This window comes from Pleurodeles waltl, chromosome 12, assembly GCF_031143425.1.
Source record: "Pleurodeles waltl isolate 20211129_DDA chromosome 12, aPleWal1.hap1.20221129, whole genome shotgun sequence".
NCBI lineage: Eukaryota > Metazoa > Chordata > Amphibia > Caudata > Salamandridae > Pleurodeles > Pleurodeles waltl.
This window is the reverse complement of record NC_090451.1, coordinates 61,524,308-61,549,885: the sequence shown is the minus strand read 5'-3', so window position 1 is coordinate 61,549,885 and position 25,578 is coordinate 61,524,308. Positions and strand designations below refer to the sequence as shown.

The 25,578-nt window shown below is 46.3% G+C and overlaps 1 protein-coding gene across 1 annotated transcript in view; it reads left to right on the top strand.

Moving 5' to 3' along the window:
• KDM4B (lysine demethylase 4B) overlaps positions 1-25,578 on the top strand; it is a 399,544-nt gene that overhangs the window by 55,031 nt on the left and 318,935 nt on the right. The window contains exons 6-8 of the mRNA XM_069215895.1: positions 9,171-9,220; positions 12,905-13,008; positions 16,135-16,272. Coding sequence (XP_069071996.1) covers positions 9,171-9,220; positions 12,905-13,008; positions 16,135-16,272 — 292 coding nt within the window. The remainder of the gene's footprint in view (positions 1-9,170; positions 9,221-12,904; positions 13,009-16,134; positions 16,273-25,578) is intronic.

Here is a 25,578-nt window from a genome sequence, read left to right as displayed (position 1 = left end):
ATATTTGTTTTACTAGCAACTCCTTAGTATAGTGCACCAGGTGGGTTCAGGGCCTGTTAATCAAATGCTACTAGTGGGCCTGCAGCACTGATTGTGCCACCCACATGAGTAGCCCTGCAAACATGCCTCAGGCCTGCCATTGTAGTGCCTTTGTGCAGTTTTAAACTGCCATTTCGACCTGGCAAGTGCACCCACTTGCTAACACAAACCTTCCCTTCACTACAGGTAAGTCTCACCTAAAGTATGGCCAAGGCAACGCCAAGGGCGGGGTGCAGTGTATATAAAAGGTAGGACATGTATAACGGGTCTGTTTTACATGTCTTGATGAGGGAAATACTGCAAAATGTGTTTTTCACTATTGCAAGGCCTATTCCTCCCATAGTGTAACAGGTTGATTGCTTTAAAAAATCTTAAGTGTCATTTCCCATTGGGAGCAGACAGATGGAGTTTGGGGTCCCTGAACTCTTAATTTAAAACCCCTCTTTTGGTGAAGTTGGTTTTTGAATTGTAATTTTGAAAATGCCACTCTTAGAAAAATTGGCATTTTCTTGCTTAACCATTCAGTGCCTCTGCCTGTCTGCTGAATACACGTCTAGGTCAGGATGTCAGTTGGGCTGTCGGTGCATTCACTCTAGACAGTCACCCAAGCTGAGGTGTGCCCTGCATATCCTGATGGCCCAACACCAGGCTGATGGGTCTTCCTGTGCTAGAGTGGTGGGAGGAGCTGACACTTGCACCTGAATACGTCTGTGCCTATCCTCATACAAAGTAGACTCCAACCCCCTGGAGTGTATCTGGTGCCAAAACAGGGAAAAGCAGGGTCTTGTGCACTACAAAGACTTCCCTCTGAAGTTTGCTTAGTTCAAAGACAGATATGGGTAAAAGTGCTGAACCTCTGACCCCACAGAGTTAAAACACTTCTGGACGGAGGACGTTATGCCAGGAAGAAGAGGTGGATGCTAGAAGAGGGACTGCCACTCTGCCTGTTGCTCTGCTGTGCTGGCCTGCTGCTTCAGTCCTGGTAGTGAAAGGACCGGACTCTTCCTACATCCTGCTTTCCAAGGTTCTCCAAGGGCTTGAACTGAGCTTGCCTCATGTTAAGACGTCTCAGGGAAATCAAAGACTTCACCTACCAGCGTCTGGGCCCTCTTGCTGAGAGTCCTGACTTGACAAGAAGTGCCAAATCCTGTCCCTGAGCCCTTGGAAGTAAGCTCTGGTGCAACTAAGAAGAAACTAAGCACATCGACTCCAGAGCGACTTTAGAACCGGGGCTGCACTCAGACTTGGTGCTGCCACCTGCACTGGAGCCATGGTTCCGACTGAGTGCAGCGACCGTGACCTGCACCACATGACTGCCGTACCTCCAAAGTCCCGCCACAGCGTGACTGCCGTGTCACCTGACTCCTCCACAACACCTGTGGCCCTGTAGTGTGATCCCAACACTGTAAAGTAGATGCCTCACATCTTGACTGGCTGGATTCATTGACCCCACAGGTTCATATGGAAACAATGCCTCGCCATTGTTTCCACAGCTCCTGCCAGCTTTGCCACATTTCCCCGGCTTTGCATCCTCATAAGACAGCAACTCTTCAGCCTGCACAAGAAGGAATCTCTCTTGGGGTGAAGGAGTCACTCCCCTGCATCTGCAGGCACCTGCTGCAATGACTGGCTGTGTGGCTCTCCTCTAATCCTGAGCTGCGTGGATCCTGTATCATGGGTGGTGGTTCGGAGTAGTTCTCTTGGTCCTCTCTGCCAGCTGTCTAACTTTGGTGGAGGTAAACCCTTGCCTTCCCACGCAGGACGGTACCCCCGTGCACCACGTCTCTTGCAACTGCCAAGGCTTGTTTACATCTCCTCCAAGGGATCTTCAGGTGACGTGTAGCTCCAGTCCACAGCACTCCTTTCTGCAACACACAGCCCTCTGCGTGGTTCTCCTGCGGTGTGGGATCCCTCTCTGTAGTGCTGCGTGGGTTCCTTTTTCAACTTTTATATTCCCAGCCTGTGGGGCTCCTGTGGGTGCTGCCTCTGCTCCTGTGGGTCCTCTGTGTCGCTGACTGTCGCCTTCCTGGGTTGTCCTCCTGGGCCTTTCGGGTCCCCGGCAGCACCACTTTTCCACTAACCGCAAGTGTGCCTTTGCCAAGGCTTGTTGGTGGTATTCCTGCACCGACAACCATCTGCAATCTTCACTCCAGCCTGGGACATCTTCTGCATCCATCAGGAACTATTCTCCAGCTCCAGTGCCGCAGTGCCGACCTGTTCTTCCTCACTGTCCACCAACTCCTGCAAGTACAGCTGGGTGGGTAGTAGCTCCTACTCCTCCTGGACTCCACTGTGGCATTTGGACTTGGTCTTCTTCTCCAGGAATCCACCGCTGGTTTCTTGCAGTCTTGTCTGGGTGTCTTCTTTTGGGTGTTTTGGGGAAATTCCAGTGATTTACTCCTGCTTTCCTGGTCGCTGGGGGGGAAGGGGTACTGTTACTTAACTCTGTGGTTTTCTGATACTCTCAGCTCCCCTATACACATTACACTTCCCTAGATGGGAGTCCCGTGTTCGCATTCCCTTTTTTAATTTTTTTAAAAAAATTTTTATTTTATTATATCGCTTGGGCTCCCTCTTGGGTCACTATTGGTTATTGCTATTTGCACAGTTTTCTAACCTTTTCTATGCCTATTTGATTACTAGTGTACATATTTAGTGTGTTTACTTACCTCTTAAGGGATTATTGCCTGTTTAGTAATTTTGGTATGGCCACTAAAATAAAGTACCTTTTTGTTTTTGTGCAACTGAGTCTTTTCTGTCATGTAAATGCTGTGTGACTACAGTGGTATTGCATGAGCTTTGTATGTCTCCTAGATAAGCCTTGGCTGCTCATCCACAGCTACCTCTAGAAAGCCTGGCTTCTTGACACTGACTACACTCTAATAGAGGAACCCTGGAACTGGTGTAAGTACCATACGTACTCACCAGGCCAGCTTCCTTCAATCTTCACTTGTGTATTTTGGATTTTTATAGTTTTGGTTTTGTTTTACTCAAAGAAATATTGACTATTTTTCTAAACTAGTGTGGAGTCTGTTGTTGTGTTTCACTGTGTGTGTATGTACAAATACTTTACACATTGCCTCTGGGATGAGCCAGACTGCTCCTACCAAGCGGTGAGCAGGGGTTATGTTAGCTGTGTGACGCCCTTAACCCTGACTAGAGCAAGGGTCCTCACTTAGATGGGGTGCTAACAGCTGCAAATTAGAGACCCCATTTCTTACACTAATTTTTTGAAAAGTTCTATAGCATTAAAATGGATTGGTACTGGCCCCAGATGAAACATTTGCCCACCCATTTGGCTCACCATGTCTTCTCCATGGCTCTTCAGTCTGTTTCCCTGCCCTATGTTGATCTCCTTTCAAGTTACTGGAAAGCTGCTGTTTTTTTTTTTTTTTTTTTAATTCTTGCCTTTGTGAACATAACAATATGTGTCCACTGAGGGTGCTCTCTGTCTATATATTGCAACCCTAGAGCTGGTCTCCAAGATTGAGGGACAAAGTGTGTTTAGAAAAAAAAAAAACATTACACATAGTGGCTACAACCCTCTAGCCCAGAGGTCTTCAAACTGGGGGGCGGGCCCCCCTTGGGGGGCCTCAAGTGATCCCAGGGGGGGCGCCAAACTCTGGCCAAAAGAAATATTAAACAGATAACATGCCTTTGTTTTAAGCAGAAGCATGTTATTGCAGTTTTTAAAAGGTAACAGTACTTAACTGCAATGTTTAAATAGGTATAGACCTATTTAAACATTGCCATCTTTCTAAAATAATTGTGAAAAATTCTGAGGGGGGCCCAATGCTTTTTTTTTTTTTCAACTGGGGGGGGGGGGGGGCGGCATTAATGTTTGAAGACCACTGCTCTAGCCGGATGTGTTAAACTGACAGTAGTGGAAGTATTATTCTGTAGTCGGGGGAACTGGTTCTATATTGGTAGGAGTTGCCTACTACCTCCATCTTGGTAAAGTCTATAAACTAACTTACCTGGGTTCTAAGAGTCGAAAGACGAGCTCTTAAAATTTATCATAGCCCAAAATTTAGCATTTCCTTCCCAGTTCCATAACACCTGCACGAGAAGCTGCTGCACACTGTTACATGGCAACGCTGTGGAATTGCAAAATGCGAAGTGACTCTTAATGACCCGGTTTTATGTTGTATACCTTTTTTTTTACTCTGTCTTCCAGTGCATGCCATTGATTTAACTACCAAACTTTTAAGAAAATGTTCCCAAAAGTCTACTGTCAAGGCTGCGACCCAATCTGTACCCATGTGCATTGTAGTTCTTTCACCAACAAAATTGCTACTGTGAGCATGTTCTAGACGGTCACATGGATGTCCATCTTCACTTGTACTGAGCACCAAGACGGTACAAGGTCTCCCCCTAAGAATTCCCCTGCCTGGCTATCCTACCATCTATTTTTGGTGCTGCGAGAGTCTTCTGAAGAAGTGGAGGCGATGCCTTTGTTAGTTACTTGTAACCGTGGCTTCCACGTGCCTTTTGTGGCTGCAGTGGACCACTGGTTACTGCATCCTCTGACTGCTTTCATAGCAGTTACCTGGAGTGCTACCTCAGAAGCTGAACGCTGTAGTACGCATAAGCCACTGTTAAAGTTTGGTAACTTCTCCAAAGCAGATAATTTATCTAGTCTGTTGCTATACTCATGTCGAAGTGAGGGTTTTCCTTTGTGCCTACAAAGAGCTTCATATATGTAGAGGGGGCTATAGCAGGCTTTAATTTGATACCTTGTCTATCAGTTAAAGCTGCACTTAAATCTCTTCCACCCTTTAAGTGAGTTTTGGACTTTAGATGCTGCATTACATGTTTTTACAGTACTTCAACCTCCTCACAGAAAGCCCTTGACGACTTTTCAGTGCCTGGACATTTTGGCTGCACTTTTTTCAGCTGCTTTGTCCTCAGCGTCTTGTGAAGGAGAACATTCTTTCACTCCAGCCCCGCTTTTATGTTTTTCTTCTAAATTTGATGCCAGCAATTTTAAAGAATTAAAATTAATGCTTAAGCTGATTACGTTAAATAGTTATCACAGCAGTTTGTGGACATCTGGAGGAAGATAATTGTTTAAGCGTGCTGAAGTAAGTTAGCGGTCTCATCTTTCATAAATGCTGATTAGCATATGTGCATTAGTCATCCTAAAAGGATGAAGCCGGAGGATTATTATTTTTATTTTTTATGTGGCGCTTTTATGGACTAGGAGTGCTATAGTCATAACACCCTGATGTAGTGCAAAAAGTGTATCGTTTTTAGGGTCGAGCGTGCATGTGCTAGCGCATGCGTCTCGCTTGCAAGACTCTTGTGCTCCGTAAAGGGCTTGGACTCCGCCTGTCACTCACCATTTCTTTGTTTGCGTTGCACTCTTCTTGACAGCTGTGTAATTCGTCAAAGCACGCCTGGCATCACTTCTGTTTCTCTGTGTGGATGCAACTTAATTAGTGCCCGTCTGCTGCTCCTGACGTGATCGAGGTACTATTTGTTGTTTTTAACTTCGAGTGCCCTGCAAACAGAAGGCTTGTGACTGGCAAAAACGTGTCCAGCAGGCACAAAATTGCTATGTTTTCTAAAGCTAACTTTCTGTTCTTTTGCCAAGTTGTCTTTTCTCGGTTTCGTTTGTTTTTGCTCATGGGCGCTGTTGCAAAGGATGACAATTAACTTGCTCGAAATATGCGAGACCTATTGCAGTGCTTGCTAGGTTTTTGGTGCCTGCCAGTCCATGAGGCTTGCAGGTTGCCAACTGTTAAAACCAATATGTGCTTTCAGTGTGCAATGCCTGCTGGGTTGCATGATAGTGCTTGGTCGAATAGATTGCTTTTGGGTAGAATTGAGCCTGGGTTGGCTTACACGTTCTTCCTTAGAGATCCACTTCGTCTTCGGGTTACATGATCAGAAATGTGATAACCATTTAGGGTTATAGGACTACAGTGAAGCTAGCGAGTGTGACTACAGCATGCCTTTTTTTGAGGCCTTACTAAAAAAAAAAAGTTTGTATTGCTTGGAATTTGGTGCAGTTTTTTTTTCTCCATAAAAATTGATGTTTCAAGTCTTCAGTTCTTCCCACTGTGTTTAGTTTGTCGTGATACCTAATCATATCTTCTCTGGTCACAGCATAAAAATCTGAATCTGGAGTAGTCTCAAATTGGGGACCTACTGTTAGGGTTATGAAACTAGTTCTCCCACTAATCTTCAATGTGGGATTGCTTCATACTTCTAAGCTTCACACAGCACCTTCACACCCTATCCACCTCCTCAGTTTGGTTCTCACTCTGACCAGGACCAGGGTACCCATGTGATCTTCAAGATCTGTTCCACGACCCTGTCTCATCCTGCGATGAGGATGACCCTTGGGGTGATTACTATGTTGATCTTTAACACAATGCTGACGAAGAGTCCTACACTGTCGGTACCCCTCCACCTCTCCCGCCCCTTCCCCTGATACCACAGTCCTACAGAGGGCAGTGAAACACAAGGTAAAGCGCCACATGGTTGTAGAAAATGATAACTTTTTGGGGGGAGGGGATTGGGAAGTGTGTGTGGGGGGGGAGGGGGGAGGGGAGATAGAGGGATGTTTGGTGGGGGCTCATGCCCCTCAACTGTCTGCTCTAGCCCAAAAGATGTTCTATTTGGTAATCAAAAAACGCGTTTAGTTCATAGTGGAGCATATGCCATGGGTGAAGAACTACTACTTTGTGGATGGGAGATGAATCCCCAAGTGCTTCACAGGTTCCTTCAGTTGTTCGGCACGCCCTCTAGTGATCTGTTTGCCCACATACAAAATGACAAAACCTTACTTTTGGGTACCCTCGCTCACAATCTAGGGGCAATGTAGTACAGATGGTCTGGTCAGCCAGTTTTGCATATGCTTTTCATCCTCTGTCTCTCTGTCCATATGAGATGAAGATGAGGCAAGTTTCACTGACCACTTTTTTTTTATTTTAATTTTATTTTTTATATAAAGTGGCACTCACTTCAGTAAGGCAACCTGGGTACTCTAAGCTGTTGGGGTGTCGGTACATCCCCACTAAAACCTTCTCCTGAGGCCAAATCTACAGACTCCAAATCAGAACCAGCTCAGTCTCCCACAGCTCCGGCAACTCAATCAGGCAATTTGGCACCTGAGGTTATGCAAATTCTGTGATGCAGATAAACGCACTGCAGTGCTTGCTAATAAAGTGGAAAATATTTGTCCCTAAACATATGGACCCCTCTGGGTGTAGAGTAAGACATTTTCAGCAATCCTTAACATCTGTGAGAAACTGTGCTCGACATACACCTCCATTTTACATTTAGCTGCAGTCGTTTTCTCTGAAAACGCCTCTAGGCGAGCATGGAACTTGAACATAGTCCGAACAAAAATTAGTTCTCATTTCGAGCTACTGTATTCTTGTGATAAGGAATTCTTGTCCTGGAAGATAGCCTTACTTCTTGCTATTACCTCTCTGTAGAATCGGTGAGTTGCAAGCACTAACTGGAGGAACCTTTTATTCATACACATTAAGATAGAATAACTTTTAAGAAAAACACGTTCCTTCCAAAAGGTGTCTCTCCCATTCATGTAAAACCACATAACTAAGTTGCCCATTTTCTTTCCACATCTGGAGACTGGATGAAAGGGCTTTGTACGCTTGATGTGAAGGGAGCGTCAAAGTTTTACATTGAGAGAACTAAATCTATACCTTGGACAAGTAACTTTTGCAAAACCTCAAACAGGCAATCCAGAGACTAAGGCTTGAATCAACAGATGGATAGTTAAGTGTTTACAAACGTACTACGTCTATATGATTTGTAATGCCTTAAGATCATTCCACTCTAAAGAAAGCAGCTACTGCAGCCTAGTTAAGGGATATTTACATGGTAGACATGTATAGCTGCTACCTGGTCAACACCACAAGTTTACCAAACACTGCTGTATGGACATTCAAGTTTGCTAAGAGGCTTTAGTTGGCCAAACAACTTTAAGGACTGTGTTTTAAACTCCTGCATCTTCCACTTGCTACCCACCACTTATGGGAGGTACTGCTTTATAGTCTGTGCAGAGCAAGTGTGTCTAAAGCAGCACATACTGTGAATGGACATCGCTACTTACTCTGTAATCATATGTGGATATCATTTAGTGCTGTAGATTCACATCCACCCTCCCAGGAAGCAAGAGATGATCAATCGTGTTTTTTTTTATTTGTTTTTTTTAAATTTAACTTTGTCCCTTTTTAAAATGCTCAACAGACACACACATTCTGTAGTAGTTCACTCCACTGATATTACTCACACCAGGAAATTAAGCTAAGGTAGAGTCTTTGTCCTGATGCATTTTTGACGAGGAGAGGTGTCGCAAGATTTCTTGTATTTTTAAACTTTTTTGAAGGAAAAACAACTTGCAAACACTTATAATCCACACTGTTTTTCCTTCTTGATGCAGATATCTATTTGTGAGTAGCTGATTGAGAGATTGATAATTCATGATAATTATGCTCTGATTAGTGTTCTTATGATCTCTATGGCAAAGGGCCACAAATCTGACCCCTCAGTACTTACAAGCTGCTTTATTCTAGTACTATATCTTGTAGATCAAATCTTGACAACCTTTTATACAAGCAAATTGGGCTCATTTACACAGCTAGTTATGTAGTGAACACTTACACTTTTTGTTGATACGATTTCCTAGGGCTGAGTGCATCATGCATACTTCATACAATCTTCCTCCAGTGTCAACTGTGAAACACTGAGATTGTCACTGAGGGTGCTTGGTCTCCCCAGAGGTTTGAGCTGCTTGTGTTAATGTAGTGTGCTTCAGTAAAATGACTTATTTTGCTATATGAGGTGTTGTTGTAAACTCGTGGTTTATATACACATCCAAAGCTCCTTGTGATGTGACGTAGCAGTATGCCTTAACTGTGATTAAGTAGGACACTCAAGATGGCATGTACATGTTGTTTTGGAGCCTGGGAAGCAGTGACACTCAGTGCTTTTTTACCAGGATGCTATCCTTGTGAGGGTTTGCAAACATTGCACCATCCCCTTGCTCCTTAAGCAGAGCTTTCTAGCCTCTAAGCTTACATAATGTTCTGAAAGTGCTGATAAGTATTCTAGGTAACTTTGAATACACCAATGTTTATATTCTTCCCCACCAGGTACACTATTCCCCCGGAGCATGGAAAACGCCTGGAACGTCTTGCGAAAGGTGAGATTCCTGTTAGTTGTTCTTCCCAATTGTTATTCACATATCACCTTCAGGTACAGAGGAGTGTCTGTGGGTGTTAAATAGTAGTAGGACTGTCACACCCATGTGGGATCTGGTCGCATTTCCAACATCCACCTGCATCAAGAATGAACCTTTTGATCCTAACAGTGGGTTGGGTTGCATCTCATGTCCTGAATTACATTTAGAATTTGGGGGAGATTCTTCATTTGAAAGTGTGGGAGCTTACCAAGTCAAGGCAGTGGCATGGATTGATTAGATTTCTTATTTTGGGACATATACGTAGATCATGCTCCCATTTCTTGCCCTGAATTTCTCTAAATAACGAAATTGAGGGTTGGTGATATGAAACAGCCAGATTTTGGGGAAGTGATGAAGTTTGGTTTCAAATCCAGGCCATCTAATTTAAAATATGCAATGTAGCCACTGCATTTCTATTGACAGCCTCACCGCAGTTTTTATACGCACTTTTATATTGAATTCAAGAAGCATTCTGTGTGCATGCTTTTGTTGGCGTACACACACGTTTCCAAACATTATGGTGGCAGGGCTTTGATGCTGATCAGCTGTATTAGCTGGTTTACAGCCTGTTGACTTTCAGGCCAAGTTGGTGTGTTGGGAAGCAAGAGTAGTTTAGGGTTCTTATTGGTGTGAAAGAAGAGGTTTTGTTGAATTGTCTGACTCTTATGGTTTGCTTGATGTAAGTATTGAGAGGGTGTGGTGGGTGTGTAGACTTGAGCCAGAGAAGGTTGTGCAGTTTTGGACTCTTAGAAAGTCTATTTCCTTTTTGAGGGGTGGAGGGTGCTTGCATAGGGAATAGGCATATCAAATGATGTCTTATAGGTTATCCATTTGTGGGGATGTTCATTTTAATTTACTTGCAGAATTTTTTGTTTGTCCTGCATTGCTGTTGGAGGCACATTAAGCAGAGGGATAGATAAGGTTCTTACCAGTAATCCTAGTTCTCTTCCTGGGAATTCTCATTCACGTCATAAGCACTGAATATTCCCACCTATGCGCGGTGACCCTGGAGCATATCTAAAATATATATTATACATGTATAGCATAAAATAATTTCTAGAAATTGTATTTTATATATGTGTGTGTGTGTGTGTGTGTGTGTATTAAAGGCTAAAAATGCCTAATTTTCTTTGTTTTTCTTTAACAACTATTTCACCAGACTCTAGCATTTCTGTAAACCTGGATACTGTACGGGGACGTCATTAAATATTTTTCAGGAATGGGCACACCCTCAACTAAACTTGTTTGCAAGCTAAACAAATAGAAAATGCCCAGACTTTGCGTTCGGGTTCTACCGACTGGGACAAAGGGGAATGCCCTTTTGATGAACTGGTCAGGGACATTTCTGTACACATTTCTGCCCATTCGTCTGATGTCAACAGTCATCAAGAAACTATACAGAGCCAGGACCAGAATGATCCTCCTAGCCCCAGAAAGGCCAAGCCAGTAGTGGTATCTGGGTCTTCTCCACCTATCGGAAAGGCCACACAGGAGACTGCTGTGCAGAACGGACTCCTTCCAAGTTCGGAGGGAAGATATTCTGCCCCAACCTTCCCTCGCTAAGCTGGACAGTATGGCTCCTACATTCCAGAAGTGTGGACACTTACCTTCCAGAGGAATGCATGAACATTCTCAGTCAAAGACCATCAACCAGATGGTCCTACTTTTTCAAATGGAAGAGATTCTTCATGTGATTTAATCAAAATAATTTCTACCCAATTCAAGGACAGGAAGAGAATACTACCCTATCTCCTCCATCTAGCTAAATCTTTTTTTTTTTTTTTTTTTTAAAGGTGCACCTTGCAGCTATTACTGCTTGTAGAAAATCACCTTCTCAAGTATAATTTTTCCAAATACCTGTAGTTAAAGATTTCCTGGAAGTGTTAAGAAAAAAAATATATATATTTCCCACCTGAACATTCCCCCTCTCCTATTTGAGAGTTGAATGTGGTACTTTAAAACTCGTGGGTCCACCTTTCGAACCTAACATAAGGCTTCCTTGCAGCACCTTACCCGGAAGACTGCTTTTCTTGCCTCTCCTTCAGCAGGTATAGTCAGTCTCTCTTACTTCGGCAGGCATAGTCAGTAAAATAGTCTTTGCCAAAGAGCCTTGCTCAGTGTTCCATGCGAACAGGGTAGATTTCTTCACAAGATTGTGTCTGATTTCCATATTAACCAGACAATTTCACTCCCTAGGTTCTTTCCTAACCCGGCCACACCAGCGGAAAGAGTGCTTATCTCTTTGGATTTGAAGAGTACTGAAATTTTATCTGGACAGGATTAAAGAGATAAGACTGTCTGACCATGTGTTTGTGAGCTATGGCCCTAAGAGGATGCTCGCCGCCTCTAAACAATCAATTTCCAGCTTGATAGTTTCTTGCATTATGTTCACTTACCAGTTGGCCATCAAGCATTTGCCTGCCAAGCCTACAAGGGGCTAGGTGGAATCAGCCCTACTAAAGAATGTCCCCATCTCCGAAATCCGCAATCTGCTACTTGGAGATCGGTGCATACTTTCACAAGGCATTACTGTCTAGATTCAGATGCTAAGGCAGACACCCAAGTAGGGCAGTCCTCCTTAAGTAACCTTTTTAAATAAACATGTCAACTGCTTGTGTGCTTGCTCTTGCTTTGTCCGCTGAGGTGTGGGATGGGCTTGCTACTCTATTCAGTGCTAATGACTATCGATGAGGAGCCTCTGGAAGAGGAGGATAAGTTACCTGTAATCCTAGTTCACTTCCCAGGGAATCCTCCTCAGTCATAAGCACTCCCCAGACGAGTAATGCATACAGCAGTTACTGTATGGTTGTGTCCTGCTCTGCACATCACTGTGGAAAAATTACGGACCTGTCACCTAGTTGTCTCCTTTGGGGCATGATGGGATGCAGGAGAGCCTGGGTGTTGTAAAGGAATGGTGCCAGTTTTTCATCTGTTATGCTTTTAATGTGGCCTATTGGCCAACAGTGCCTTTGTATTTCCTTGCAGTTTTTCTCTTCAGTGAAGGCTGTCTTCTTTGTACTTTTTGCTCTTTTCTGGTTTACAGAAATACCAGAGTCTGGTGAAATGATTATCAAAGAAACAATGAAAATTAGGCATTTTTAGCATTTAATATAGGCTGCATAAATGTATGTATATACATGTTTTTTTTTTTCTTCTAGAAAAATGTTTTCTGCTATACATATATATTTAATATGTGCTCCAGGGTTCCCACACGTAAGTGGTAATATTTGGTGCTTATGACTATTGATGAAGATCCCCTGGAAGAGAAGCTATACATCGCACGCAGGAACAAAATGCTGCTCATGACGATTTTCAGGGCATTTCAGGGGGCTTACAAGAAGGAGGATTCTGACTTCCATGAAAAAATTGTCCTGAATTTATGGAGGCAAAATGATGCAGGAATAATGATTTTGTTTCAGAAGCACATGGTTTTGTTCAGTATTTATTGGTACAAGTTGTGGTGTGTGCAGTGGTAGGAGAGGCCGTTGTGGTGGTTTACGCTTCTGGTTGTGTGGTAGGATTTAGTGTCTTCGTGTAATGTTGGAGATGATTGCAAACATTCCATCTTCATCAACGATGTTTGAGCTTTTATTCCCTCCGTTTTGCTACACAATAATTGACATTGCCCTTCTTTCCCTATACTAGGCTTCTTTCCAGGAAGCTCTCAGGGATGCGACGCTTTTCTTCGGCACAAGATGACGCTAATTTCCCCATCCATCCTGAAAAAATACAGCATCCCTTTTGACAGGGTAGGTACCCACTTTGCAAGCTTATGCAAGTAGTTTTGACACTCACCCTTGTATTTCCATTACATTGTGTTCTTTCCCTCATCTCTAAATCAGTCCATCTGCGATTCATCTGCTGATATAGGGGATTATAAAGCTTCAGAGCCAGTGGGCTAGAGGGGGACTGGGAAATAAGAGGTACAAAGCACAGAAACGTAAAAGTACTTTTATACTATGCCGGTAGTTTGTATTTGGCTGGCGTAGCAAACGTGATCCGACGTCGTAGCTCATACTTTGACAAATGTGAGATTGAGGCGCTTTACCCAATAACGCGTCAGAAGGGAGTAAGCACTGCTGGGAGTACTGTCCTAATACGATGCAGAATGGTTCAGGGGGGCTCTACCTTCCCGTGTAAGTCTGAAAACTACTGGGGGGCGAGAGGTGTAAACGTACCCCCATTGTCGTGATATGCGTGAATCAGTGACCTTCTGCTGATGCTTTGGGAGGGCTTCATGTCTTGTTCTAAACCAGCAGAGTGCGTTGTTTTTCCTGCACGGCCCAGAAACCTTTTCTCCTTCATCAAAGCTTTAATCTAGACAGCAACTTCACCCTGCCTCTTAAGTCTGTTTTTTTTTTTAAAGTGTATCCTACATATCCCTGTTGGTTTTTGGAGACCAGAGAGTGTAAAAGCAGCCCCTTCTTTAGCAGCAGATGAGAGTGCGCCTTTAGTAGGCAGCAACGTATTAGGACCTCACTTTGGCTGGTCCCTCATGGACGCACCGGAGGTCATTTTCATAATTATAAACGTCCGCTTTTGGAATTTACTGTGTGGAGCAGGTGTACCTGCCTGGACGAGGAGGAGGGAGTCATGGGAGGGATCAGTTGCCTACGGGAGCTGAGTGGCAGCTCCTGCAGTTTCTCCTTTGGTAGTTATTACTTTCCTACACGGCCCATCCATCATTCCCGGCACCTTCACATCTACTGCAGACGATAATGTTGACAAGTGTTGTCAACGGGGGACACGGACCTAGCGCGAAATGGAAACCTCCGCACGCCTCCTCTTTTTGCATGAGTATTCTCTTTATCTTGAGTTGCCAACTTGCAGTGCCTCTCAGTTCCTTGGGAGAGTCTCATGACTGGGGGTGTTGATGCATAGGAAGAGCGTGGTAGGTATGTATGAAAACTGATTTGATGCTCGATCTCAAAGCCCCACACATTGTTCCTTCCATCTAGTGCCAGAGTGCAGTCTTGCTGGCATAGCCTTACCTGTTCCAGCCTCCTTTTACCTGCTAATGGGCTGCTGGCTAGTGTGGAATTGGGTACCCCTGGTGACATGCAGTACTTTGCACCAACTTGGCGCTGCTAGTGCACCTCGCTTCTCTCATACTGCACTTCATCCTCAGCCAGTCCTAGGAAACTGGTGATGGGACAGACCCCGAGCAATAGAAAGAAAGGCAGGGACTGGGGGGAAAAAACTGGTGGAGAAAGTGGAAGAAATCAGTGACCAGGGAAAAGAAGAAATACAAAGGTACAAAAAGGAGATGGACAAGCAGCCTAGAGGAGAGGAATAAAAATGCATGAGGTGGATAAGACAGTTGCTTGACATTTAGCAGTTCCGATGGTGAACTTATTAAAAAAAATATATATATTAATAATAATAAACTTTACTCCCTGCACTTTTTTTTACGTGTTGGTTGGGCACTGACTGGAACCCCCTCCTGACAGTGGATCTCAGGCTCACTATGCAGCAGCTGTTTCTTCTGTTACTGGGCCACACGCTCCCCATAGTGCACATGCACTTGTTGCTTGGAGAGTATCTTTGCTGGGACCACGTGCAGCTCCTCTGGTGCTCTTCAGCCCAGATCCACCACATTTTTTGCTTTTCCGTTATTGGACCCATTTCTCTGGCAGAGAACCCAATCCTTACGTGCAGCATCTCCTCATTTTCAAGCACTAGGGTGGTTCTAAGACTCCTCCGACCCCATACAAACCAGTGTGCTTCAATTGCTACTTTAAAAAATGACTTCATGTTCTGGTTGGTAAACCAAACTTTTTGAGGGCTTTCAGCACCACAATACTAACAGTGTTACTGAATCTTATTCCATTCAGACTGCAGACCCTGAATCGACCCGAAAAAATGAAAATTTACTATTTTATCTTTGTCCGACTCAAATGCAACTCATAACAAACCACTGACTCCCATCAGGTGGATCCAGAACAAAGGCTTGGGAGTCCAAGGAAAAAGTATTCACTTTCACTAAATATCAAACAGACTCGTTGTCTACCAGCCCTCTCTAATGGATTTCCACTTAATACAACCCACTCAAAGGCTAAATGTAGCTCTTGTCCTAAAACATTCGAAGTCCTAATGTCTAGAACAGTGAGGGTGGGGGAGGTCTGTGACACCTGCTCAGGGGGGTCCGTGGCTGCTACGAGAACATTCCTAAGCTAGTGTCCTACTGTAGCAGGGTTCATGAAATTCGGCAGTAACCCATTATTTGTTAAACATTAGCCCCTACCCCAGTCAGTACTTTGCATCCTGAGAGGATAAACTGGTTGGCCCTCTATGCTACCATCACCATGCTGTTGACTTGGCACAGTGGTACTCCAGAATTTGTCCTGCAGCAGTGAGTGCTCGATGCCTTGTGCTGCTTTGGCCGTGGTCTGACCGGTCCACATGTGCACATATGGATCTTCTATATGTCGAAACTACTTCCGCCTAAAAATTCTGTAGTTATGGTCAGTTTCATCAAGCCATTTTTTGCCACACTGGGGGTACCTCGGTGGGCTTCGCTTGCACCCAGATATAGGCCTGTTGATTGGCCCACTCATGTTCTTGTGACTAATGCAATGCTGTCCTAGAGAGAGATCAGATTTGAAAGCTTCAGCAAGGTATCCTTGACACTCTTGCAGTCTTTATTGGCTGCCCCTCCTCATCATATACAATAATTCTCACCTTCTGCTTCATTGTAAACTGGGCCCCAAGAATTGGGTGCACAGACAGCACAGCCGTATTGGGCCCTGGCTAGATTTGCATAACTAGTGTTTTTCACTTTAAAAATGTTTTGACAATGTGCTCCTAATGTCCGAGATTGACCTTGGATTGCAGTGGTTTCCAACTGGGTAACCATTCTGTCTTTATTTCCTCAGGTTACTCAAGAAGCTGGTGAGTTTATGATCACCTTTCCTTATGGCTATCATGCAGGATTTAACCATGGTTTCAACTGTGCGGAGTCTACAAACTTTGCCACACTGCGATGGATTGATTATGGCAAAATGGCAACACAGGTAAGTGGTTTTACTGGCTGTGGTTGAGTAAATGCTGAGTTTGCTAAAAAGGGTTATGTAACTCATCCACATTCTCTCTTCCTTGGTGTAGGAAGTTGGCTCTGTATGTGCTATTTCAAAGTAAGGAATAGCATGCACAGAGTCCAAGGGTTCCCCTTAGAGGTAAAATAGTGGTAAAAATAGATAATACTAATGCTCTATTTTGTGGTAGTGTGGTCGAGCAGTAGGCTTATCCAAGGAGTAGTGTTAAGCATTTGTTGTACATACACATAGACAATAAATGAGGTACACACACTCAGAGACAAATCCAGCCAATAGGTTTTTGTATAGAAAAATATCTTTTCTTAGTTTATTTTAAGAACCACAGGTTCAAATTTAACATGTAATATCTTGTTCGAAAGGTATTGCAGGTAAGTACTTTAGGAACTTCAAATCATAAAAATTGCATGTATACTTTTCAAGTTATTGACAAATAGCTGTTTTAAAAGTGGACACTTAGTGCAATTTTCACAGTTCCTGGGGGAGGTAAGTTTTTGTTAGTTTTACCAGGTAAGTAGGACACTTACAGGGTTCAGTTCTTGGTCCAAGGTAGCCCACCGTTGGGGGTTCAGAGCAACCCCAAAGTCACCACACCAGCAGCTCAGGGCCGGTCAGGTGCAGAGTTCAAAGTGGTGCCCAAAACACATAGGCTAGAATGGAGAGAAGGGGGTGCCCCGGTTCCGGTCTGCTTGCAGGTAAGTACCCGCGTCTTCGGAGGGCAGACCAGGGGGGTTTTGTAGGGCACCGGGGGGGACACAAGTCCACACAGAAATTTCACCCTCAGCGGCGCGGGGGCGGCCGGGTGCAGTGTAGAAACAAGCGTCGGGTTCGCAATGTTAGTCTATGAGAGATCTCGGGATCTCTTCAGCGCTGCAGGCAGGCAAGGGGGGGATTCCTCGGGGAAACCTCCACTTGGGCAAGGGAGAGGGACTCCTGGGGGTCACTTCTCCAGTGAAAGTCCGGTCCTTCAGGTCCTGGGGGCTGCGGGTGCAGGGTCTCTCCCAGGTGTCGGGACTTTAGGTTCAAAAGAGTCGCGGTCAGGGGAAGCCTCGGGATTCCCTCTGCAGGCGGCGCTGTGGGGGCTCAGGGGGGACAGGTTTTGGTACTCACAGTATCAGAGTAGTCCTGGGGTCCCTCCTGAGGTGTTGGATCGCCACCAGTCGAGTCGGGGTCGCCGGGTGCAGTGTTGCAAGTCTCACGCTTCTTGCGGGGAGCTTGCAGGGATCTTTAAAGTTGCTGGAAACAAAGTTGCAGCTTTTCTTGGAGCAGGTCCGCTGTCCTCGGGAGTTTCTTGTCTTTTCGAAGCAGGGGCAGTCCTCAGAGGATGTCGAGGTCGCTGGTCCCTTCGGAAGGCGTCGCTGGAGCAGGATCTTTGGAAGGCAGGAGACAGGCCGGTGAGTTTCTGGAGCCAAGGCAGTTGTCGTCTTCTGGTCTTCCGCTGCAGGGGTTTTCAGCTGGGCAGTCCTTCTTCTTGTTGCAGGAATCTAATTTTCTAGGGTTCAGGGTAGCCCTTAAATACTAAATTAAAGGGCGTGTTTAGGTCTGGGGGGTTAGTAGCCAATGGCTACTAGCCCTGAGGGTGGGTACACCCTCTTTGTGCCTCCTCCCAAGGGGAGGGGGTCACAATCCTAACCCTATTGGGGGAATCCTCCATCTGCAAGATGGAGGATTTCTAAAAGTCAGAGTCACCTCAGCTCAGGACACCTTAGGGGCTGTCCTGACTGGCCAGTGACTCCTCCTTGCTGCTTTCTTTGTTCCCTCCAGCCTTGCCGCCAAAAGTGGGGGCCGTGGCCGGAGGGGGCGGGCAACTCCACTAAGCTGGAGTGCCCTGCTGGGCTGTGACAAAGGGATGAGCCTTTGAGGCTCACCGCCAGGTGTCACAGCTCCTGCCTGGGGGAGGTGTTAGCATCTCCACCCAGTGCAGGCTTTGTTACTGGCCTCAGAGTGACAAAGGCACTCTCCCCATGGGGCCAGCAACATGTCTCTGGTGTGGCAGGCTGCTGGAACTAGTCAGCCTACACAGACAGTCGGTTAAGTTTCAGGGGGCACCTCTAAGGTGCCCTCTGTGGTGTATTTTACAATAAAATGTACACTGGCATCAGTGTGCATTTATTGTGCTGAGAAGTTTGATACCAAACTTCCCAGTTTTCAGTGTAGCCATTATGGTGCTGTGAAGTTCGTGTAAAACAGACTCCCAGACCATATACTCTTATGGCTACCCTGCACTTACAATGTCTAAGGTTTTGCTTAGACACTGTAGGGGCACAGTGCTCATGCACTGGTACCCTCACCTATGGTATAGTGCACCCTGCCTTAGGGCTGTAAGGCCTGCTAGAGGGGTGTCTTACCTATACTGCATAGGCAGTGAGAGGCTGGCATGGCACCCTGAGGGGAGTGCCATGTCGACTTACTCATTTTGTTCTCACCAGCACACACAGGCTTGTAAGCAGTGTGTCTGTGCTGAGTGAGGGGTCTCTAGGGTGGCATAATACATGCTACAGCCCTTAGAGACCTTCCCTGGCATCAGGGCCCTTGGTACCAGAGGTACCAGTTACAAGGGACTTATCTGGATGCCAGGGTGTGCCAATTGTGGAAACAATGGTACATTTTAGGTGAAAGAACACTGGTGCTGGGGCCTGGTTAGCAGGGTCCCAGCACACTTCTCAGTCAAGTCAGCATCAGGATCAGGCAAAAAAGTGGGGGGTAACTGCAACAGGGAGCCATTTCTTTACACAAGCCCCCCCCAGCCCACAGGCCAGGAGACTCAGCCAACGCTGGAAGAGTCTTCCTAGTCTGTCAGGCGAGGAAGAGTAGAGGAAATGGCTGGTTTGTTGCAGGGCCTACTCTGCCTTACATCCTCCTGTTCAGGTCATTCCCTCTGGGGAACTGACCCACTTCCACAGTGATAGGACCTAGTCTGAACTGCCTCTTGTCTGTGCTTTTTATGTCTTCACCCATTCTCTCTATTTTGAGGTCAGAGGTATCCACCTCTGCTAATCTTATCTTAGCCAGGGTCACCCCTAGCTTACCCAAAGAGGTTACCCAGAGCTGGAGTAACCCCACCATGACCAACCGGGTCAGGGGGCCTAACTTGTTATTTGGCATGGGGTCAGACCACCATGCCAAGGATAGTGCAGCCATAAAGGCTAACACCCAGCAGAGGCCACTGACAGCTGTCAGTGCCCAGAACCACACCTTTAGCTCTTCACCTACAAGGGAAGGGGCTAAGTTACAGGCTTCTTTGGGTTCAGGGTGCCTGTCTGCTGTATTAGAGTGGGGGGTTACCACATCTTGTAGTAAACACCCTTCTTCCACTCTTTCTTCTGTTAGCTGAGGAGCCACCCACTCAGGCTTAACAGTTGCCTGACTAGCCAGGACTTCTTGTGGGTCAGGTTGGACTTTATCAGAGCCATTTTTGGAGTTCTCCCCTACTGGAGCAGAATCTCCTTGGCTTGCTGGAACCTTGGCTAAAGGTTGTCCACCTTTCCTACTCTGTTTCCTTTTCTTTTTCCTCTGGGGCCTACTTGCATTTACTGCAGAGGCAGGCACCCCAGAATCCTTGGGAGAGGACTGGCCCTGGACCAGTTCTTCTCTTAGGCTCTGACTAACCTCTGGGTAGTCATTTCCAAGGAGACAATCAAGGGGGAGGTCTGTACTGACTACCACCCTTCTCCAGCTGAAAGTTCCACCCACTTCTATGGGCACAAGAGCCACAGGCCTATTAGTGACCCTGTCTGGGCTAACTCTTACTCTGGCCATCTCACCTGGGATGTACTGGTTTGAGAGCACCAGCCTGTCATGCACAATAGTGTGACTGGCACAAGTGTCTCTCAGGGCAGTGGCTGGGATTCCATTCACCTGTAGGTGGTGGAAGTGTCTACTTCCCTCTGGAATCTCCAACTCACCTGTTGGGCCCATTTTCCAGTTGAAGGCTATGAAGACCTCCTCATCTGATGAGTCATCTCCCATGGCTACACTGGTTACCCCTGGAATTTTGTTCTGGGGTTTGTTTTTGGGACAAGAAGTGTCCTTGGTGTGGTGCCCAGACTGTTTACAGTTGTGGCACCATGCCTTAGTGGCATCCCAGTTCTTGCCCTGGTACCCACCTTTGTTTTGGGTTGTGTCTTGGGGCCCACCCACCTGTTCTGGTTTTTGGGGGCCTACAGAGGACTCTTTTTCTTTGTTTCTAGTGTCACCCACTTTCTCCTGGGGAGTTTTTGTAACCCCTTTCTTTTGGTCACCCCCAGTGGAAGTTTTGGTTACCCTAGTCTTGACCCAGTGGTCTGCCTTCTTTCCCAATTCTTGGGGAGAAATTGGACCTAGGTCTACCAGATACTGATGCAACTTTTCATTGAAGCAGTTACTTAAAATGTGTTCTTTCATAAACAAATTATAAAGCCCAACATAGTCACACACTTCATTTCCAGTTAACCAACCATCTAGTGTTTTTACTGAGTAGTCTACAAAATCAACCCAGGTCTGGCTCGAGGATTTTTGAGCCCCCCTGAATCTAATTCTATACTCCTCAGTGGAGAATCCAAAGCCCTCAATCAGGGTACCCTTCATGAGGTCATAAGATTCTGCATCTTTTCCAGAGAGTGTGAGGAGTCTATCCCTACACTTTCCAGTGAACATTTCCCAAAGGAGAGCACCCCAGTGAGATCTGTTTACTTTTCTGGTTACACAAGCCCTCTCAAAAGCTGTGAACCATTTGGTGATGTCATCACCATCTTCATATTTTGTTACAATCCCTTTGGGGATTTTTAGGATGTCAGGAGAATCTCTGACCCTATTTAAGTTGCTGCCACCATCGATGGGACCTAGGCCCATCTCTTTTCTTTCCCTTTCTATGGCTAGGAGCTGCTTTTCCAAAGCCAATCTTTTGACCATCCTGGCTAACAGGGGGTCATCTTCACTGGAGTTATCCTCAGTGATTTCAGAGGTGTTGGTCTCTCCTGTGAGGGAACCAGCATCTCTGACTATTATTTTTGGAGTCAGGGTTTGAGGGACCCTGTTCTCCCTAGATAGGACTGGTAGGGGGGAATTGTCCTCCAAGTCACTATCCTCTTCCTCTGAGTTGCCACCCTCAGAGGGGTTGGCCTTTTCAAACTCTGCCAAAAGCTCCTGGAGCTGTATTTTGGTAGGTTTGGGGCCCATTGTTATTTTCTTTATTTTACAGAGTGACCTTAGCTCCCTCATCTTAAGATGGAGGTAAGGTGTGGTGTCGAGTTCCACCACAGTCACATCTGTGCTAGACATTTTGCTTCTAAAAGTTGGAATACTTTTTAAGAATCTACAACTGGTTCTAGAATCTAATTCAAACTTTTACAAACTTTTAAACTCTAAAAGAAATGCTAAACAGGATCTAACACAAGGCCCTAGCAGGTCTTTTAAGAATTTAGAAAACTTTTCAAATTGCAAAAATCAATTTCTAATGACAATTTTGGAATTTGTCGTGTGATCAGGTATTGGCTGAGTAGTCCAGCAAATGCAAAGTCTTGTACCCCACCGCTGATCCACCAATGTAGGAAGTTGGCTCTGTATGTGCTATTTCAAAGTAAGGAATAGCATGCACAGAGTCCAAGGGTTCCCCTTAGAGGTAAAATAGTGGTAAAAATAGATAATACTAATGCTCTATTTTGTGGTAGTGTGGTCGAGCAGTAGGCTTATCCAAGGAGTAGTGTTAAGCATTTGTTGTACATACACATAGACAATAAATGAGGTACACACACTCAGAGACAAATCCAGCCAATAGGTTTTTGTATAGAAAAATATATTTTCTTAGTTTATTTTAAGAACCACAGGTTCAAATTTAACATGTAATATCTTGTTCGAAAGGTATTGCAGGTAAGTACTTTAGGAACTTCAAATCATAAAAATTGCATGTATACTTTTCAAGTTATTGACAAATAGCTGTTTTAAAAGTGGACACTTAGTGCAATTTTCACAGTTCCTGGGGGAGGTAAGTTTTTGTTAGTTTTACCAGGTAAGTAGGACACTTACAGGGTTCAGTTCTTGGTCCAAGGTAGCCCACCGTTGGGGGTTCAGAGCAACCCCAAAGTCACCACACCAGCAGCTCAGGGCCGGTCAGGTGCAGAGTTCAAAGTGGTGCCCAAAACACATAGGCTAGAATGGAGAGAAGGGGGTGCCCCGGTTCCGGTCTGCTTGCAGGTAAGTACCCGCGTCTTCGGAGGGCAGACCAGGGGGGTTTTGTAGGGCACCGGGGGGGACACAAGTCCACACAGAAATTTCACCCTCAGCGGCGCGGGGGCGGCCGGGTGCAGTGTAGAAACAAGCGTCGGGTTCGCAATGTTAGTCTATGAGAGATCTCGGGATCTCTTCAGCGCTGCAGGCAGGCAAGGGGGGGATTCCTCGGGGAAACCTCCACTTGGGCAAGGGAGAGGGACTCCTGGGGGTCACTTCTCCAGTGAAAGTCCGGTCCTTCAGGTCCTGGGGGCTGCGGGTGCAGGGTCTCTCCCAGGTGTCGGGACTTTAGGTTCAAAAGAGTCGCGGTCAGGGGAAGCCTCGGGATTCCCTCTGCAGGCGGCGCTGTGGGGGCTCAGGGGGGACAGGTTTTGGTACTCACAGTATCAGAGTAGTCCTGGGGTCCCTCCTGAGGTGTTGGATCGCCACCAGTCGAGTCGGGGTCGCCGGGTGCAGTGTTGCAAGTCTCACGCTTCTTGCGGGGAGCTTGCAGGGATCTTTAAAGTTGCTGGAAACAAAGTTGCAGCTTTTCTTGGAGCAGGTCCGCTGTCCTCGGGAGTTTCTTGTCTTTTCGAAGCAGGGGCAGTCCTCAGAGGATGTCGAGGTCGCTGGTCCCTTCGGAAGGCGTCGCTGGAGCAGGATCTTTGGAAGGCAGGAGACAGGCCGGTGAGTTTCTGGAGCCAAGGCAGTTGTCGTCTTCTGGTCTTCCGCTGCAGGGGTTTTCAGCTGGGCAGTCCTTCTTCTTGTTGCAGGAATCTAATTTTCTAGGGTTCAGGGTAGCCCTTAAATACTAAATTAAAGGGCGTGTTTAGGTCTGGGGGGTTAGTAGCCAATGGCTACTAGCCCTGAGGGTGGGTACACCCTCTTTGTGCCTCCTCCCAAGGGGAGGGGGTCACAATCCTAACCCTATTGGGGGAATCCTCCATCTGCAAGATGGAGGATTTCTAAAAGTCAGAGTCACCTCAGCTCAGGACACCTTAGGGGCTGTCCTGACTGGCCAGTGACTCCTCCTTGCTGCTTTCTTTGTTCCCTCCAGCCTTGCCGCCAAAAGTGGGGGCCGTGGCCGGAGGGGGCGGGCAACTCCACTAAGCTGGAGTGCCCTGCTGGGCTGTGACAAAGGGATGAGCCTTTGAGGCTCACCGCCAGGTGTCACAGCTCCTGCCTGGGGGAGGTGTTAGCATCTCCACCCAGTGCAGGCTTTGTTACTGGCCTCAGAGTGACAAAGGCACTCTCCCCATGGGGCCAGCAACATGTCTCTGGTGTGGCAGGCTGCTGGAACTAGTCAGCCTACACAGACAGTCGGTTAAGTTTCAGGGGGCACCTCTAAGGTGCCCTCTGTGGTGTATTTTACAATAAAATGTACACTGGCATCAGTGTGCATTTATTGTGCTGAGAAGTTTGATACCAAACTTCCCAGTTTTCAGTGTAGCCATTATGGTGCTGTGAAGTTCGTGTAAAACAGACTCCCAGACCATATACTCTTATGGCTACCCTGCACTTACAATGTCTAAGGTTTTGCTTAGACACTGTAGGGGCACAGTGCTCATGCACTGGTACCCTCACCTATGGTATAGTGCACCCTGCCTTAGGGCTGTAAGGCCTGCTAGAGGGGTGTCTTACCTATACTGCATAGGCAGTGAGAGGCTGGCATGGCACCCTGAGGGGAGTGCCATGTCGACTTACTCATTTTGTTCTCACCAGCACACACAGGCTTGTAAGCAGTGTGTCTGTGCTGAGTGAGGGGTCTCTAGGGTGGCATAATACATGCTACAGCCCTTAGAGACCTTCCCTGGCATCAGGGCCCTTGGTACCAGAGGTACCAGTTACAAGGGACTTATCTGGATGCCAGGGTGTGCCAATTGTGGAAACAATGGTACATTTTAGGTGAAAGAACACTGGTGCTGGGGCCTGGTTAGCAGGGTCCCAGCACACTTCTCAGTCAAGTCAGCATCAGGATCAGGCAAAAAAGTGGGGGGTAACTGCAACAGGGAGCCATTTCTTTACACTTGGTGAGAAATGCAGTTTGCAAGATTTGTTAAGTGCCATGGTAGATTAGGTAATGTGTTGCTGGTTTTAGGCTCTACGTTGAAGAAGTCTCCTAAACTGTAAGAGGAAACAGTTTTGTGTGCTTTGTTAATTGGGGTTTGTACTTACGGTTTTGCTCCGATGAATGACAAAACCTGAGCCTTGATTAAATAGGAGGCCTTGCATGCTAGTGTGTGGTGCATTCTCGGGTGGGTTGGGGTGGGGGGGGGGGGGGGTGCGCGGTCTTGAAAAGTAGGATACAAGGAGCGGGTGGGGATCTCAAAATGCAGTAGGTGTGGGGTCTCTGGTTTGGGTTGCTACAATCTGTGTACTGCTGGAAGGGTCATCCTAGGCTCTGCCATTGTGAAGTGGACTGCAGTGCTGGAGGGTCGGACAGCCCAGGGTGCGAGTTGTAGTGCTGGTCAAGGTTAAGTATACAAGTTCTTTACAATGGTGAAGGGGCAGCACGTTCTGTCATCGGTAGTGGCAGGCGGGCAGTGCACCACAGAGGTGAAAGCAAGCACGGTGGTGCCTGTGGTGCAGATGTGGCAGGTTGTGAAAGGTGCGGGTGCTTCTGGAGCATAATGAATTGGATTAGCCTAGCACAGGGGCATTTAGTGGTCGGAGCAGTCGTATTGCTTGCGGATTCCCCTCTCTTCTCCTGCAGCTTTGGAGGAAACAGTTGGGCTATTTCATGTGATGGGTGTTAATCTTCCAGCTGACGTGGCTTTAGCCCTCTTATTTTTAAACATTTTCACGCAATTAAACACAAGTGCCAGGGTTGAATATTAAATGCAATTTGGTATTCACTCATGTGTTCACAAGCAAGAGACATCTGGAAGTGCGGCTTGATAGCGAGCCTCCGTGCTCGCTCCTGGGCGATCTGGCGTGAAATGACCCAACAAGCAGGCGGAAGTGAACTCTTCAACGCAGGAGGTGGGGATATACTGCGGGAGTGCCGAAGAGACGTGGAGATGTTGCTTAGAGCGAGCATAAGTGCATTTACTTACGGTTGAGTTTTGCACCTCAGTGTTTTAG